Here is a 17,801-nt window from a genome sequence, read left to right as displayed (position 1 = left end):
TTGGTTTCTGCATATTCCCTCAGCTCTGAGGATGGTGCAGGATATGCCAGACCCAGTTTAGGGGCAGGGAGGGCGGCGGTGGTCGGTGGGGGGGATGTTTAAATCGATGAGCATATGTGAGTATTTTGCTGTTAATGCTTTTTCTGTGTCATTCTCTGTAGAGTTCCGGGAACGCGTCCTATCGCTGCTCTATGTCTTCCTCTGCGGATTTTTCCGATGAGGATGATTTCAGCCAGAAATCTGGCTCCGCATCCCCAGCTCCGGGAGACACCTTACCCTGGAATTTGCCTAAACATGAGAGATCGAAAAGAAAGATTCAAGGGGGCTCAGTGCTGGACCCTGCCGAGAGGGCAGTGCTTCGGATAGCAGGTAAGAGCATCTGGGGAAGGGGATGGAGTGGGGGAAGAGAGTTGCGGAAATTCGCCCATCTACCTCCTGGGGGGCCATAGCGGGAGCTGATGCACTGGGCAGGAATCTGTGCTCAAGGTGGGGGAGGATGATGACCATGTTTACTTTATGCCTTGTTTTACCGATAGAGCCATTTGCCCTGCCTGCTGGTGACTAAGCTGTTTGGCCCTGCCTTCTGGTTGGATGAATCAATTCCTTTGAAATGCAAGGAAATATTTACAGACATTTGCACTAAACTTTCCTATTTACTGCATTAGTTACCATAACATTCTGAAAGTATTAGCTCCAGTGATTGCTAGTATATTTGCGGGAAGCTGGAAGTGAGCAGCCTTTATTTTCATTTTTGCCCAGGGGCACTGAGCTATGCAGATTGACAAGATTCACGGTTTTTGGTACCCAGGATTGCAAAGGATATTCCAGCAACTTGGATGTTGTTTTTCTTTAAATGTAGCATCTCTGTCTGCATCATCATATCCATAGCAGCTTTCTGTCCTTAGTGCTTTTGAGGGTTTGGCCATCACGCCTTCCTGATTAATTAATACATGAGACGTGCCAATGTTTCTGTTCTGTGTTACCCGGTGTTCCCTTGCATTGGCCCTAAAAGCTGAACCAGAAGTGATGGCTTGTTTTACCCAGCTGAAAGCTGAGAACACTGTGGAAATCAACCTTCCAACCCCTGCGTGGTTTGTGTATATGTGTCCTGTGCATGAGAGGTGCTTCCAGGGGTGTTGTTCCTTTCTTCCCTCAATAGTTTTTTTTTTTTTTTTTTTCCTTCTTGGGAATGGTAACAGGGCAGGATGGAATGTGTCCTTGGGGACTTTCTTGCAAAGGCAGAAGGCAAGGTGTTCTTTAAGTCTGTTTCTGCATCCAGTGCTTCAGGCTTCCTTTCCTTCCCTCTCTTCCACTCTTAACTCTGGGGGTCCCTTTCCACAGTTTTTTTTTTTTTTTTTTTTTTGCCTCCTATACTGTATTGCAAAGTTGGTACTTTCTCTTCCTCCAAGGGGGGCTGGAAGGGACCAGCCCAGATTCCAGCCATCAAGGCAGCTGAGAACCCCCTTTTTGTCCCCCCGATGGGATTTTCTGATTACGGGAAAAACAAACAGTGCCTAGCCAGCCATTCTGTAGTCAGGGTTTCTGGGGCAACAGCCTTGAGCTTCTTCTGGCTTCTGCTGTGAGATGCTGGCTGGCCTACCCAGGCCTTTGAAGAGCAAGGGGTGGAGTGAGAAAGGGGAGGTGGAGGGAGGATGGAGACTGAGAGTGAGCAGGGGTAGACTTGGAGAGTCAAGGCAGACCAGAAAATGTTTAGTCACTGAGGCCTGCCTCCTTGCCCTGTTGAGAACTTTCCCGCAGGTCTGAGGCTCCAGCGAAACGAGTGCCTATACAGATGACACTGCCCATACCAGATGTTTGACTCAGCAGAAAGGGAAGATAGATGAAAGGAGGGTGTGAGTGAGAAGTTACTGGGGGCTGATGGCCCACTTAGGGCATCAAAATGGGATGCCTGTTCTATGTATTTTTTGGAAGGTAGAAGGTGCTTCTGGGCTGAGAGTTTTGATAGTAGTGGCAGAGATGGATATTTTGCTTTCAGTAATGAAGGAGGGAGTTATGACAGGAGGACAGGGCAGGTGTTTGTTAGGGGGAATGAAATTATATAAATTGGGAAAAACTCTACTGGGCAGGAAGTCATGAGAAGTTAGTAGTACTAACCATCATTGTACACTGCAGGTGGGGAAGACATTGAAGAACTCTATGTTCTAATGGGATGCAGTGTACATGAAGGTGCTGATGCTGTTAGTAGACTGTGGAGTCATTGATGCAGGGGCCATCGCTTGTTAATTGTAAAATGTTCACTGAGTTTGTAGGGATAGCTGTGAAGCTGGTGGCAGGTGATGCACTGGGGATCTCAAAATTCCATTCTTTAGAATTTACAGGCCAGGCGTGGTGGCTCATGCCTGTAATCCCGGCACTTTGGGAGGCCCCGGTGGGCGGATCATGAGGTCAAGAGATTGAGACCATCCTGGCCAATGTGGTGAAACCCCGTCTCTACTAAAAATACAAAAATTAGCTGGGCGTGGTGGCGTGTGCCTGTAGTCCCAGCTATTCTGGAGGCTGAGGCAGGAGAATTGCTTGAACCCAGGAGGCAGAGGTTGCAGTGAGCTGAGATCTTGCCACTGCACTCCAGCCTGGCGACAGAGCAAGACTCTGTCTCAAAAAAAGAAAAAAAAAATTGCATGAATTCTTCAAAAGCAGAAAAAAATAAAATGAAACAACAAACAGTAGGGAAGCATATGATGTAATTTAATTTAATTAATTAATTTATTTTGAGACAGATTCTCTCTCTGTCACCCAGACTGGAGTGCGGTGGCATAATCTTGGCTCACTGCAACCTCCGCCTCATGGGTTCAAGTGTTTCTCCTGCCTCAGCCTCCCAAGTAGCTGGGAGCACACGCATGCACCACCATGCCCAGCTAATTTTTTTTTTGTATTTTTAGTAGAGATGGGGTTTCACCATGTTGGCCAGGCTGGTCTTGAACTCCTGACCTCAAGTGATCCACCCACCTCAGCCTCCCAAAGTGCTAGGATTACATGCGTGAGCCACCACACCTGGCCTATGATTGTATTTTAAATAAATATTGGTAAATTAGCTTTTTGCTAGACAAATCATAAACAATAATCATACATGGAGGATAGACTTGGGGGGCCAGTCCATAAATATCTGTTTAACTTATAATGTGGCTAAATCATGAAATTTAGATATATTATGTGTTAAACTGGCCACTGATCACCCAGTGTGAGGATGAGGGTACAGGTTATCTAATGGAATTTGGTGCTGTAGATACTATGAAAACATAAAATTGAAATTTCAACTTCTAATTTTGTTATGTATTTTCATACTCTTCCTGCAACTTACCCCCTCCCTGAAATTCACCCTTTTTAGGAAATGAGGTGAAGTTCAGAAATGGTGTGAGGATGTCTGTAGTGGTCATTACTTAGTAATAAAAGAGCTGAGAGTTTAGTATTTTTATTTGTTTTTAAGGTCCTAAAAATAGAATTGATGGTGAAAGTGTCTATTGAGTCAAAAAGACTATGTGGTCTGTGGGATACCTTAATTCACCCACATTTAGCAACTACGTATTGAGCCCCTGCAATAAAATGAAGATTAGCATACATTTCTGCCTTTAAAAAGTCATAGTTTCAAGAGAGATTGGTGAATGGATACAAACTTACAGTTGAAAGAAATGAGTCCTAATAGTCCATAGCAGAGTAGGATATCTATAGTTAGCAATAATATATTGTATATTTCAAAATAGCTAGAAGGAAGGACTTGAAATATTACCAATACATAGAAATGATAAATGCTTAAGGTGATGGATACCTCAGATACTCTGACTTGATCGTTACACATTCTATGCATGTAAAAAATACTTGCAGTATGGTACCCTCATTAATATATAAAATATCATGTATCAGTAAAATAAAAAAGAATAAGCTGGAAAAGAAAGGTCATAGTCTAATATGATAAATGGATGTGTTGTTAAACAGTTACAACGCGGTAATTATTAGTTGTTACAGCGATTAGTTGTGATGGCTATAAGCACCTAAAATTAAAAGAACCCAGAGGAGAGTGTAATTAACTTGGGGGGAGAAGGGAGGCATGGGAGGTTCCTGAAAGGTTTCTGAGAGGAAGTGCCACTTGAATTGAGATTTAAAGAGCTTGATGGAATTAGGGTGAAAGGGAAGCCCACTTTAAGGGATGGAACTACAAGAACAAAGGTAGGGAGATGGGTGTAAATGGGAACTGCAAGTAATGTGTGTTGCTAAGTGTGGGATTTGGAAGGGAAAGGCAGAAACTGTAAAGATGTTTGTGTACAATCTGAGGCAACTGGACTATTTATGTTGTAAGTGCTAGGGAACCATTGAAAGATTTTTAAGCAATGGAGTGGCATAATCAGGTTTACTGTTTGGAAAGTCGTATTAGTGAAGGTGTCACATGTCTTAACACTTCTTATTATTTATTTGTTTATTTAAAAATTTACTTATGAGTTGAGGGTTTGCTCTGTTGCCCAGGGTGGAGTGCACTAGCATGATCACAGCTCACTGCCACCTCTAAGTCCTGGATTCAAGGGATCCTCCCACTTCAGCCTCCCGAGTAGCTAGGACTACAGGTGTGTACCACCATGCTTGGCTTATTAAAAATTTTTTTTTATAGAGATGGGTTCTCATTGTGTTGCCCAGGCTGGACTCGAGCTCCTGGACTCAAGTGATCCTTTCTGCCTGGGCCTCCCAAAGTGCTGGGATTATAGGAGTGAGCCACAGGGCCTGGCCAACTTCACTTTTTTTTTTTTTTTTTTGAGACAGGGTCTTCCTCTATTTCTCAAGCTGGATTGCAGTGGTGTGATCTCAGCTCACTGCAACCTCTACCTCCCGGGCTCAAGCGATCCTCCCACCATAGCCTCCCAGGTAGCTGGGACTAAAGGTGTGTGCCACCATGCCTAGCTAATTTTTGTATTTTTGTAGAGACAGGCTTCCACCATGTTGCGCAGGCTAGTCTTGAACTCCTGGGCTCAAGCAATCTACCCACCTTGGCCTCCCAAAGTACTAGTATTACAGGTGTGAGCCACTGTGCCTGGCCCAACTTCACATTTTTAGTTTTTAGTGCTTGTGTATCTGTTGTGGTTTCATCATATTAAAATCTGAGACTATAGTATGTTTACTTCTTATCTCCTAGGGTCAATGTGAGAATAAAACAATGAAATATAAGGAAAGGGGCTTTTAAACACCCATTGTATAAATGCTTTTTACATATAAGCAATACAGATCTGCTGTTGTTGCCTACAGGATATTGTAAGTTGGGTTTTTCAGTCATAAACTACCTATAAAGTTACATGGTTTGTCAGTGATAATGCTATTTTAAGAAAAGGATTTTTGTCCTATCCAAATTCTTTGAAGTTGGAATTGAAGTATCAAAGGAGAATCAGACTTTGAACTCAGGCAGACTTGGGTTTTAATTCCTCCTCTGTCCATGACTAGTTGTGTTTACTTGGACAATTTACCAAACTTATCTTAGCCTCAGTTTCTTTATCAAAGGGTCATGGTTGTGGTGATTAAATATAATAGTGAATGCAAACAATTCTGCTAACTCCTTGGCACATCAAATGCTCTATAAATGATAGCTTACCCATGGCCAGATGTTCTTCTAAGCACTTAATATGGTATCATATTTAGACCTCCCAAGAACCCCATGAAGTAGGTACTATGATTTTCTCCAATTTCAGTTCAGAATCTGCTGAGAAAGGAAGAGAAACTTTGCCAAGGTCATAGTGTCAAGAAGTAGTAGAGCTAGGATCTGAATTGAGTCCAAGCTATTTACTGCTATGCTTTTGCCTCTTCTCTATGGAATACACTATTATTATTAGCATATTGACCCAATGTTACCCTTCCAAGAATGCATGGGGTAAAGGCTGTTTTTAAAAACAATCCCAAATGCTGCTTCTGCTCATTTGGACTGGTTCCTTAAATGGATGATTAAAATTACTAAGTGTGTGCTGACTATATTCATAAAACTGGGTGCTACTGGGTGTCAGTCTCTGATGAAGGCTCACACGTGCCTTCAATGACCTTACTCATTGTAAAGGAGACATTTTTGAGAGACCTATGTCTATACATGTGTGGTCTATAAATGAATGACTCTCAGGGACTTAATTGCTAACCCTTTTATTTCAAGAAGGTGTCCCATATGATGCCTGGTTGTTACTTCATGAACTAATGTGCACACAAATGCATATTGAGCTGTAAGAAAACTCTAGTAACCTTAAAGACTTACTGGGACGATGGTTCAAACTCAGATTATAAACCAGTGGTCAGGATAGAAAAAAGAGATGTGGTCTTGCTTTGTTTGGAGTAACAGAAGTAGGCCAGTTGCTGAGGAGTGCTCCAATTCTATCTCAAGTCAGTTTTTTTTTTTTTTCCACGAGTACACAATTTTTTCTTTCAAGAGGAACTCATCCCTATCTAAGCATTAATGGAAAATGGTCCATAGTTCACAACACCCAACGCTAACAAAGAAATAAAAAATCATGGAGGGCAAAAGGTCAGTATATGTGAAAGGAGGAAATAAGGAAGGAAGATTTAGACAAGAGGTGAAGTTGACATAGGTCAGACCGTCAATAATCAGCTGATTTATCTAATAATAGCAGTAGCAATGAGGTATCATCCTGTCACTGTACTCCAGCCTGGATGACAGAGTGAGACCCCACCTCCTAAATAAAGTAGTAGATGCAGCAGCTAATCCTTATATAACACCAGACATTATTCTAAACTTCATTTACTATACGACTTTATGAGTTAGGCACTATTATCACTGTTTTACTGATGAAGAGAGTCTCAGAGAGGATAAGTAACTTGCCCATGTGACACAGTAAGGAGTGAAGATTCTATCTACAGCAGCCTGACTTCACTGTTTTTTTTTTTGAGACGGAGTCTTGCTCTGTCGCCCAGGCTGGAATACAGTGACATGATCTCGGCTCACTGCAACCTCCACTTCCCGGGTTCAAGCAGTCCTCTGCCTCAACCTCCTGAATAGCTGGGATTACTGGTACCCGCCCACCACGCCCGGCTAAATTTTGTATTTTTAGTAGAGACAGAATTTCACCATTTTGGCCAGGCTGGTCTTGAACTCCTGACCTCGTGATCCACCCGCCTCGGACTCCCAAAGTGCTGGCATTACAGGCGTGAGACACCGCGCCCGGCCAGTCATTACTCTTAAACACATCCATTTACATGCCTGGGTATCAGTTGGTTCCTCCAATGGACTCTTAAACTCACTTACTTTAGTATATGATACACATATATCTAATTTAAGGGAACTGTATCCATTTTGCTCAGTTTAATGGATACTAGTACTATGGAGAATGAATAATAAGGAGAGAGCAGGAGGGAGGTGATGAATATCGGGCTGTTGTGAACCTATAGGCCCGCCGCGGAGCCCAGCAGCAGATGCGCCTGTGGGCTCTGGGGGGCAGAAGGGAGGGACCGCGGGCTGGTCCTCGGCAGCCTCGCGGCGGCCGGGCGCTCAGGCGCAGGCGCGGCCCGGCTGTCAGGCGCTGATGCGCGGGGCCACCTGCAGAGGCCTCCTCACCCCGTCCCCGGGATGTGCCCTAGACGCGGACCCCCCTGCCCTCCTTGCCCTGTGTTGTCACAGATTGACCTGAATCCTCCCACGCCAAAAAGATGGGTGGAAGAAAGTATTTCCAACCCTCCCCCCGATCATCCCTTACCCAGGGAGAGCCGCTGGCCCCTCAGCAGGGGGCTGCGAACGGCGGTGGAGCGATCTGCGGCTTTGTTTCTTAGGCACCTGTTGTGGATCCCAAATAGAAACGTCGCCCTTGGGGATCCGGGACCGGGCAGCCAGTGTCCGGGGGTGGGCGGGCCTGGGGAGGGGGCCCGGGGCGCATGGCTCTGCCTGGGAGGGAGTGGCCGAGCGGCGCCGGGGCCGAGCTGAGCCAGCCGGGGCGCTGACCGCCGCGCTCGCCCCCTCCCTTCCGCCCTCCGCCCTCCGCCCTCCACCCTCCTCCCTCCCTCTCTCCCCGGCGCGGGCGAGTGTCTGCAGCGCGGCGGCCAGGAAATGCCGCAGATGCGCCGCGCAGCATCCCCGGTGGAGGCAGCGCGCCGGTCCTCCCGCACCGCCGCCGCGGCCTCGGCCCGGCCCGGAGCACGCGCCCCGTGCAGGGCCAGCAGAGCGGTCGGCGCGGCCGCAAAGGGTCCGGGTGCCCGCCGGCCCCTGCCCGCCCTCGCCGCACGCCCCGCTCCTCCGCTTGGCGTGGCGCTGCTCGTCGCCGCCCCTGGGCTCGCCGAGATTTGCCGCTGCTGAAACCCGAGAGGGACTCAGGCTCCCGGAGCCGGGCGGCCCACCATCTGCCTGCCCGAAGGCCTGGGCGTTTCCTTTGCCGGCCCCGGCGCCCGCAGCCTCCTGCGCCCCCGCTCTGCGTCTTCGGCTTCCGTGCTCCTAGCCAGCGTGCTGCTCCTTCCTCTTTTCCAGTTCCCAAGGCTGTGTCTTGCTGACTGCGATACTGTCCGGGGGTTACGAGGGGGAGAGGGGAATTGGTCAGTCATCGCTTAGATAAACTTCGGCATGGCGGGTTACCTCTCCCCTGCTGCTTACCTGTACGTGGAGGAGCAGGAGTACCTCCAGGCCTACGAGGATGTCCTGGAGAGGTACAAAGGTATGTGGTCCCTGCCCTGGAGCTGAGGAGCTTGGCACGGATCAGAGGGGCAACCGCTGCCTTTCCTTAATCAGAGCCACCACTGCTTAGGCACGAGTAAACAGGTGTCTGGACCAGTCTTGGGAATGGACCAGGTCTTTTTGCATGGGATTTAGTACCCGCAGCGGAGGGAGGATGGTGGGGTGGGCGACAGTCCGGAGACGCCCTTAGATGAGCGGTAGAGAGGGGGGAAGGGGGTTTGGTTTCCAAGAAGCACATTGCGTTTTCTCTCCCTTGTAAAAGCTCTTAAGCACTACGCGTAATCATAATTCTTCCTGGGAGGGTGGATACCGATTATTCTCTGTGGGATTACTAAGTCATTGCTGCTGCTGCTTGGCTAGAGTATTGGTTAGCCCTGTAAAAAAGGTTCAGCATCACTAGATCATTTTCCTTAAAATGATCTTTCTTATTTGAAAAAGTTTGTGACTATATACTTACTCTGATATATTGTAAAAATTATTTTATAGCGTGATGGATAAAAGACTTTAGTGAGTTTGTTGTAAATTTAAATGTAAAGAATGTATTTTGAGATTTTTTTCTGCCCATCCTTTATGTTCAGGAAATTCTATGCCAATCTGATATTTATGTTTTAGTATAATGTTTACTTTGACTTCATAGTTAAATATAATGACGAAATACAAATTGCAGCTGTCCATTTTTTAAGTGTTTCTGTCTCTGGAAATGTATTTTTAAGTGTGTATATACCATCTTTGTATTGTAGCTCCCAAAACACTCCGAACTCAAGAGCAGCTCACAGAGGTTTAACGTATTTATAGTGAATAGTGACCCATTTCATAGGTAGGATTGCAGATGGTTTTATGTCTTTTGAATATTTGCTTTGGGTTTGGTAACTCAATGTCAGTAAATTCAGTGGTATTATATGGTTAACGATGCATGTAGTTTTCTATTAGTAGAAAGTAGAAATAAAAAAAAATTGAACTACACAATAAAATTCCAAAGCCTCAAAAAGCCCAAATACACTCACAATTGTTTTCTCTCTTTGTAGAATATGTTTTGTAACCGAAATTCTTGCAATCCATGTAGAATTTTGTAAACAGTACAATGAGAATTCCTTTGTGCCAAGACTCTTATTGTGTATAATACTGCCACTGAGCAAGTGCGGTGATATTTTAGGCTAAAGCACATTTGTGACATTTGTGTGTGTGTGTGTGTGTGTGTAATATACTCATGTTTACCTGCATCACTCCATTTTAAAGTAAGGTTTGTAATTAGTTGTTTCCAGAGCTTTAAAAAGGAGAAATATTGCAATATAGACCAACAAACCTTATTGAAGAAATACATCTGTGCTCTATACAGTCAGAAACAAAAAAATCTGAAAGTTCTAAAGTAGATACATTTTATACTTTTGAAAAAAATTATAGCTGAATGAATTTTTGTCACATGAAGTTTTACCTAAGTGACACGTGGGTGATTTCAGGTGACTGAAAACAAGTGCTTATTTGACTTTGTCTAAAAGAAGTAGGCATTGTTTAAAAGCTTGTCTTTGCCTTTGGAAATAAAAGGAAATTAAAGATCTGAAGGCCAATGTACAACAATCAGTATTGCCCTTAAACATATACATTTTCAAACATATTGTTCAGACGTCACTGAAAAAATGATGGGAGTTTTCCTCATTTTTACTTACGGTTTTTAAAATGCTTAGTTCATCAATTTGTACTTGGGCTTTATAGCTGTGCTATGTTTTTAGTCATGGAAAGGAAAGTAAGAGTATTGGGCAGTGTATTCCATGAAAAGCTGGAGACCTGGAAAACTCATTGTTTCCTGATGTGTTTTGAAGCCAGTTATGATTTCCCATCAGTATCCAGTATGATGACTTCACTACAGTGCTTATTATCCTGATGACTTGCTGTGGGGACTGATCTAATCACAAAAGAATTGTAGGCTTTGAATAGGGAGTGTCAGTTCACTAAACGTTCAGAGTACGGTTGCTCACTTTCTGAAATCATGCATTGTTCAAAACATTTTATGTTCTCATTTAAACTTACAGAGAAGTCATTTTGATTTTTATTTCTGACAGAGTTCCTTGGTTACAGAATGAGTTTGCATTCATCTAGAATATTATCAGGTTGCCAAGTTATCATATGCCTCAGCTGTTGAGTAGTGTAAGTGGTGGAGTCAGCTGGAACCAATTCAAAATCTGCCTGTTGTCAGAAATGTAGAATTGTAATAATCTATAATATTAGGAATTATGAGCATTAGATTTAGAAGTCGAGAGTTTTGTTGGGTCTAGTCTTCAGACAGCCTTGAGAGGACTTCAAATCAGACTCTGTAGAAAAACAAGACTAGTGGAGAGTGAGCGCTAATTATTTATGGTGTAGTCAGTCTATTCTTGTATCTTGCTTTGGTCCGTTACTTCTGGGCAAAAATAGGCAACTGTTTGCTGAATTAGAATAACACAGAAAGAGCTATTTGCTACAAAGAAGGGTGCAGTGTTCTGATTCATATTCGAGTCCTGTTACTTGTAAAATATATTCATGGAATATTCAGGCCATCTGATTAAAAAAATATTTCTTCAGCTGATACCAAACTTCGGCTGAATAAAGGCATTTATTTTTGAGTAAAACATAATTCTTTATTATTGCTTATGCTAGAAATTGTCTACATCAGAGTGGCTTTCTTTTATATCTACAGTAAATTATCCAGTGTATCTACCGTGTAATACAAAACATTCTTAGTAGCTTAGCTTAAAAGATACAGTAGTATCTTATTTTTCTTCTTAAGTGTAAGGAAACTAACCCAAATGCTGTTATTGTAAATGATTAATTAGTTCTCATCTTATGAAATTCTGCTTTTTGAGTGTATCATTGGACTATTTGTTTTCCCAACATATTGTTGCTTTGTAGTATGATGTTAAGTGAGAAAATGAGATAATGTGAATTCAATACATTTTATTCTATACCTTAGAGATGTAATTTTAAAATGTTACATTATTTTGGTCCACCAAAAGGGTTATTTTTCTACTGATCTAGAAGTAAATCCGTTGTACCTAGACAACCGTAATGAAAGTGTTGCATTTATCATTCTCTATGAAAGCTGAATGGAATGGTCGTTTTGGTTACTTATCTGTAATATCACTAACCCCACTCCACCCCCTCACCCCCTGCAAACTGCTGTTCAGGCAATAGGCAAAGTTTTCTCTGTTTTTTACAAATACCTTTTATAATTGCTTTAGTTTCTTCTCTCATTGGGGCTATAAAATCTGCTTATGTGCATGGTGACAAAAGGAACGAAGACTACCATAATTTTCATTTTCAGTTCGGGTTTATTGCCTTTATTGATAGGTGATTAGTAAAAATTCTGTCATTTTACTCTGTAAATCGGCTCTGACACTCCCTTGAATTGAAAATTGGAGTATACAGGTTTCAGGGAATTTCTCTGCAGCATGTAATGTTCTAGCTCAGTGGTTTTCATTTGGCTTCTAGGATTCTGCAAAAACTTGATTTCAAATTTCTTCTGCTCATGCTCTGTTCATAGGTTAATAGTTATATAATAAGTGAACTTTAACTGTGCTGCATCATGATAATATTATATTATAGCTAGTCGTAATAGTGTAAGTCTGGGATTTTTGTTTTCTTTTAAAAGTGAAACAGGTTGAATTTGCTGAGTGTTAGTTAAGATTATGTTTGATTGTTTGTAACAGAAAACAAGTGATAGTGCTTAGCCAAATAGATGTTTTCTTTTTCTTAGGTACTCAGAAGTCCTAAATAGGCAAAACTGGGTTGTAGGGTACCCCCATTTGCTAGTAGGGACTCAGACTCCTCTATTTCTGTGTGGCTATTTATAGTGTATCTTGTGGTCGTTTTGTGATCACAAGATGGCTGCTCCTCTTCCAGCCCTTATGTCTCCATTCCAGGGGACAGCTGTTCCAGGGGCCATCTCTATCTGCAGGTAGACTAGGAAATGTAGATTTTTAAGCTGGTTTCATTTAGTGCCCTGAACAAAATTGAAGTTTTGTTTGTAAAGAATAAGGAAAGAATGGCAACTGGTTTTGCAATCAGCAGTGTCTGGCACATGGAGGGCAAAGTGTGCTAAAATTGGAAACTAAAATTGTGCTAAAAAGTGTGCTAAAATTGGAAATTTGGATACATATTAGCAATCATCACACAATATATTTGACTTCACTAAAGTTTGAAGGAGATCTGAGAGCTCCATGAGGTTTCTGAGTATTTTCAAAATGATGCAATTGAATGTTTTATGTTACAACATGGGTTTGAAAAGTCATTCTCACCAAATAATTAGGATTAAATTGTGTTTATTGCCTCACACAATAAGGAGTGTATATGAGTTCAGAAATGTGGGAAATTATTAGGTATTGTTAGTGAATTTAATTTTAAACTTCTACTGCTCTTTTCAGTTTCTTTTGTTCTTAGAGAGTTATCTCAACATTTATTTAGCCCAGAGACTTTAAAAAGAAGGCTTATGCTTTTAAAAACTTCTAGGTTTTTTGTTTGTTTGTTTGTTTTGTGTTTGAACAATTTGGAGATGCTTGTTTTCTGGCTCAATAACTTTTTAGGTAATCAGTGTAAGGACAGGTGGTGAAAACAATTTATTGTCTTACTGCTATCTTGTAGTCTGACAAAGAAGTGTTTGTATTTCTGCCTTTGGGTCATATGTGCCTCAGGATCCTGGCTCTGTGGGGAGCTGGAATATTTGACCAAAGCATCTTCATGCAATTGGAGATTATGAAAATATCTGAAGCTATAGAGGTGATAACAAGATGGAATATCTAGGCTGTCATGTTCATTTCTGTTTTAGTTCCATAACTGAGTATAAAAGTACACAAGAACATACCCAAATCATGTGGCCTGGTGGACTAATTGGGAAGAGAAGATGATTTGTAGTTTCGAATGTTTGTTATTTCATATTAAGTAAACATAGATGCTTCTGTTTCATGGAAGTCTGTCTATAATGGCTTTGAAAAAAAAAACAGGAAAGACTTCCGTGTCCATTTCTTAGCTCTTAATATTTCAAGGATTACATTCTACCTACGTCCAAGGAGGAATTTCAGGTAATTATTTGCTGAAGTATGTCATTGTTTCTGTAAGTGATCAAATGAGACCCCTTCTTATTCATTTTTTTTTTTTTGCTTGTCATTTAATGCAATTTTATTTGCTTTTGTTTTCTGACCTGCCTCATCTCTCCCAAAAGAAGCAGCAAATAATTCTGCTTAGGCTGGGGAGAAGCTTTATATTTGGGGTCAAATGGGATTTCACCCTGTGAGAAGGTGAAAAGTACCAGGGAGGAAAACTCCAAGAGGAGAAACTAGCATGGCTGTTCCATTTCATTGACATAATTGCCAAAATCATTTTGATCGTTGGCTGAAGTGCACCATAGGTTTCAGGGAAAGGATTGGTTAGAATTTGTAGGAAGATGGATATGGATGAATGATGGAGGGTTATGCTGTACCAGATTGAAAGCAGTCTTGAGTGGCATGCCCAGGACTGAGTTTGGGCTTTATTCTTTAGGCCGTGAGGGTGACCCTTTATGATCCCCAGCAGGAAGTTAGATAGATATTAGAAAGAACACTCTGGCAGCAGTGTGGAGGACTGAGTGGAAGGGAAGACTCAGGCAGGGAGACAGGTTATGTGGGTACTGTAAAATTATAGTGGTTGGAATGGAAGGCTGATTCAAGAGAAATTTCAGAAATTGTCAGGATGGCTGATTAGTTGGTTCTGCACGTGAGGACAGGAGGTGGGTGCAGCAACTTTTGTTGTTGAAGTTATGTCCGAAAAAGTTTGAAATGTTTCCTTTTTAAGTTTTTTAAAAACTTGTAGTATGTATTTATTAGAAAAGGTGTTTTTAAAACATTTTTATTATTAATCACAATTAGACCTTTCTTGGTAGTTAAATGGAATGAAAGCTATTTTGCTTGACCTTGGAAATACAGCAAGTAGTGTGCCCTAGAATACTGGAATGCTCTATTTAATGTAGAGCACTTTAAGTAATACCTTATCAGTCTGTTTGTTGTGAATCCTCTGAGCATGATTAGTAGCATCTTAGAGCAGTGGATTTGTTTTCCATAAGCAAATAAAATAATTGAATTCATATCCTTTTAAAAGGTAAATATATATGGTGAAAAAACTGTCAATATATTTCAATAATTTTTAATATTTGTTTTGATTTCAAAAATCTTAATTTATTCTTTGTTTATTTTCTACATAAACTTCAGCAAATATGTAGAGTTAGTTTGGTTTGGTGTATAAAATGTTAAGTGGTTTTATGTTCATTTAAGTTCTCGGCTACCCTACAATTTGAGCCTTAAGCCTTAAATTTTAATTTAAAATTGCAAAACAATAACTACCATTTATATGTCAACCTACTCATATGCCTGGCATGATGCTGGGTATTGCATATGAAATACATATATGTTATGTATATATGTAAGTTTAAAGAATCACATAGCTATAGTGGTAGAAATGGCATTTGAACATCAAATATATATTTGGCCTAAACTATATATTTTTAGTGTCATTATGTTGACTGGGAGATATTGCAGAAATAGTTATGAAAATATATTTATTAAGATTCTGATTTTGATTAATACTACAACTTTCTGAGATATGTTAAATGCATGAAATTGAAGTTAATAGTTTATACATTTATAGATATTGCTTTTATTCAAATATTAGATTTTGGAAGTCAAACTGTTGTGTCTTAGTTGTATTATCAATTCTAATGATTAGTTATAAAAAGACAATAAAATTTTAATATGAGCATTTCCAGTGTGTATTTGGGTCAAGAAGATTTTGAATAGAACTGTTTTTGTAAATGTTACCAATGAATGTGACTGCTTTGATACATGCCTGAAATGTTTTCTGGAAAGAATTGTCAAAGAGAGTTGACAAAGTCTTGATTTTACTCTAGTGGGTGAAAATATTTCCCAGTGAACCCTGGTATTAAAGATATTGTACAAACATACTATTGTTCTAGTGCCCCTATATTCAGTGCTATGGTTCTCCATGCTGGCCATGCCAGTGTAATGATGTGTTTTGTTGATTTTGGTGTGAAATAATACTACTTGTCTAGTGAGGTAGACACTGGGTTAATAAAGGCGGGATAAAATAGGGCATATGGAATATTCTGAGCAGTAGAGATTATGTAGGTAGTCAATGAATTAGGTAGACCTAAGAACTCAAGTACTGTGGCTCTTCCTACACCAGTAGTCTTTTAAAAAATGCATACATTATTTTTTAGAGCAGTTTGAGGTTTATAGCAAAATTGAGCAGCAACTACATAGTTCCCATATACTCCCTCTTCCTCCCCCATCGTTTCTCGTATTTATATCTGGTACTGGTGTGGTACATTTGTTGGAATTGATGAACCAATATTGATAAATTGATTCATCAATTACATAGTTGATTACAAGATTAATAGTTTAGGGTTTCCTTTGTTGTACAGTTCTATAGGTTTTGACAAATATATAATATCATGTGTCTATTATTATAATATCATACAGAAGAGTTTTACTGCTCCCAAATCCTCTGTGTTTGACCTATTTGTTCCTCTCCAGCTCCAGAACCCATGACAACCACTGATCGTTTTGCTCTCTCTATATTTTATGTTTTTACAGAATGTCATATAGTTGGAATCCTACAGTATATAGACTTTTCTGACTAGCTTCTTTCACTTAGCAATATGCATTTAAAGTTCCTCCATGTCTTTTCATAGCTTGATAGCTCATCTCTTTTTATTGCTAAGTTCATTGTCTGGAAGTACCAAGTTTACTTATCCATTCACCTACTGAAGGACATCTTGGTTGCTCCTAAGGGTTGACAGTTATGAATACAACTGCTCTAAACAGTTGAGTGCAGATTTTTGTGTGGACATGTTTTCAAGTCATTTGTGTAAAGGAGTATGATTGCTAGATTGTATGGTACGTTTAGCTTTGTGAGAAACTTGTCTAACTTGACTTCCAAAGTGGGTGTACTGTTTTTCATTTCCACCAGCAATGAATGAGAGTTCCTGTTGCTCCACATCCTATCAGCATTTGGTATTGTCACTGTTTTGTATTTTAGCCTTTCAGATAAGTGAGTGGTGGTATTTCATTATTGTTTTAATTTGCAGTTCCCTAAATGACATATCATCGTAAGTATCTTTTTTATTTGGAGATGGAGTCTCACTCTGTCACTCAGGCTGGAGTGCAGAGGCACGATCTTGGCTCACTGCAATCTCTGCCTCCTGGGTTCAAGTGATTCTCCTGCCTCAGCCTCCTGAGTAGCTGGGATTACAGGCGTCCACCACCACGCCTGGCTAAATTTTGTATTTTTAGTATAGATGGGGTTTCACCATATTGGTTAGGCTGGTTTCAAACTCCTGACCTCGTGATCTGCCTGCCTTGGCCTCCCAAAGTGCTGGGATTACAGGCATGAGCCACCGCGCCTGGCTAGTATCTTTTTATATGCTTGTCATCTGTGTATTTCCTTTCGTGAGGTGTCTGTTCAGATCTTTTGCCCGCTTTTTAAGCATTTTTTATTTTGAGACACGGTCTCACTCTGTCACCCAGACTGGATGCAGTGATAAAATCATAACTCACTGTAACCATGAACTTGTGTCTCAGCAGATCCTCCTGCCTCAGCCTCCCAACTATCTGGGACTACAGGCATGTGCCACCATGTTGGGCTAATATTTTTATGTTATATAGAGACAGGGTCTTGCTGTGTTGCCCAGCCTGGTCTTGAATTCCTGGGCTCTAGTGATCCTCCTGCCTTGGCTTTCTAAAGTGCTGGGATTTACAGGTGTGAGCCATCATGTCTGGCCCTTTTGCCCACTTTAAATTGTATATTTTGGATACCAGTCCTTTATCAGATATGTTTTGCAAATGATCAGTAACCTTTTTATACCATTACCTCCTTTTGACACCTTTGAGCCACTGCATATTATAGGTATTATTTAAATGATTAAGGACCTGATTATTTCCTTTTATATGGTCATAGCATTCTTAAGTACTATTTTGTTTTAGCTATGTGTGTTATTTATTGTATCTGCTTCATAGAGTTGTATGTGGTGACTCTGAGTTCAGCAATCTGACAGTTTGCTTTGGTGTATCTAATATGCTGTTGTAGCTGCAATTCAGGTATCCAGTTGGTTGGCAGCTATGATGCTTTATAACAC

General features: G+C 41.1%; 1 protein-coding gene across 18 annotated transcripts in view; it reads left to right on the top strand.

The window, feature by feature from the left end:
• Positions 1 to 17,801, top strand: part of DST (dystonin) — a 482,223-nt gene that overhangs the window by 100,419 nt on the left and 364,003 nt on the right. For 11 of the 18 annotated variants that reach the window (XM_054556951.2, XM_054556941.2, XM_054556950.2 and 8 more), the window contains one exon: positions 162 to 369. In XM_054556951.2, coding sequence (XP_054412926.2) covers positions 162 to 369 — 208 coding nt within the window. 18 annotated transcript variants of the gene reach the window in all.

This window comes from Pongo abelii, chromosome 5, assembly GCF_028885655.2.
Source record: "Pongo abelii isolate AG06213 chromosome 5, NHGRI_mPonAbe1-v2.0_pri, whole genome shotgun sequence".
NCBI classification, from domain to species: domain Eukaryota; kingdom Metazoa; phylum Chordata; class Mammalia; order Primates; family Hominidae; genus Pongo; species Pongo abelii.
This window is presented reverse-complemented; position numbering and strand designations above follow the sequence as displayed.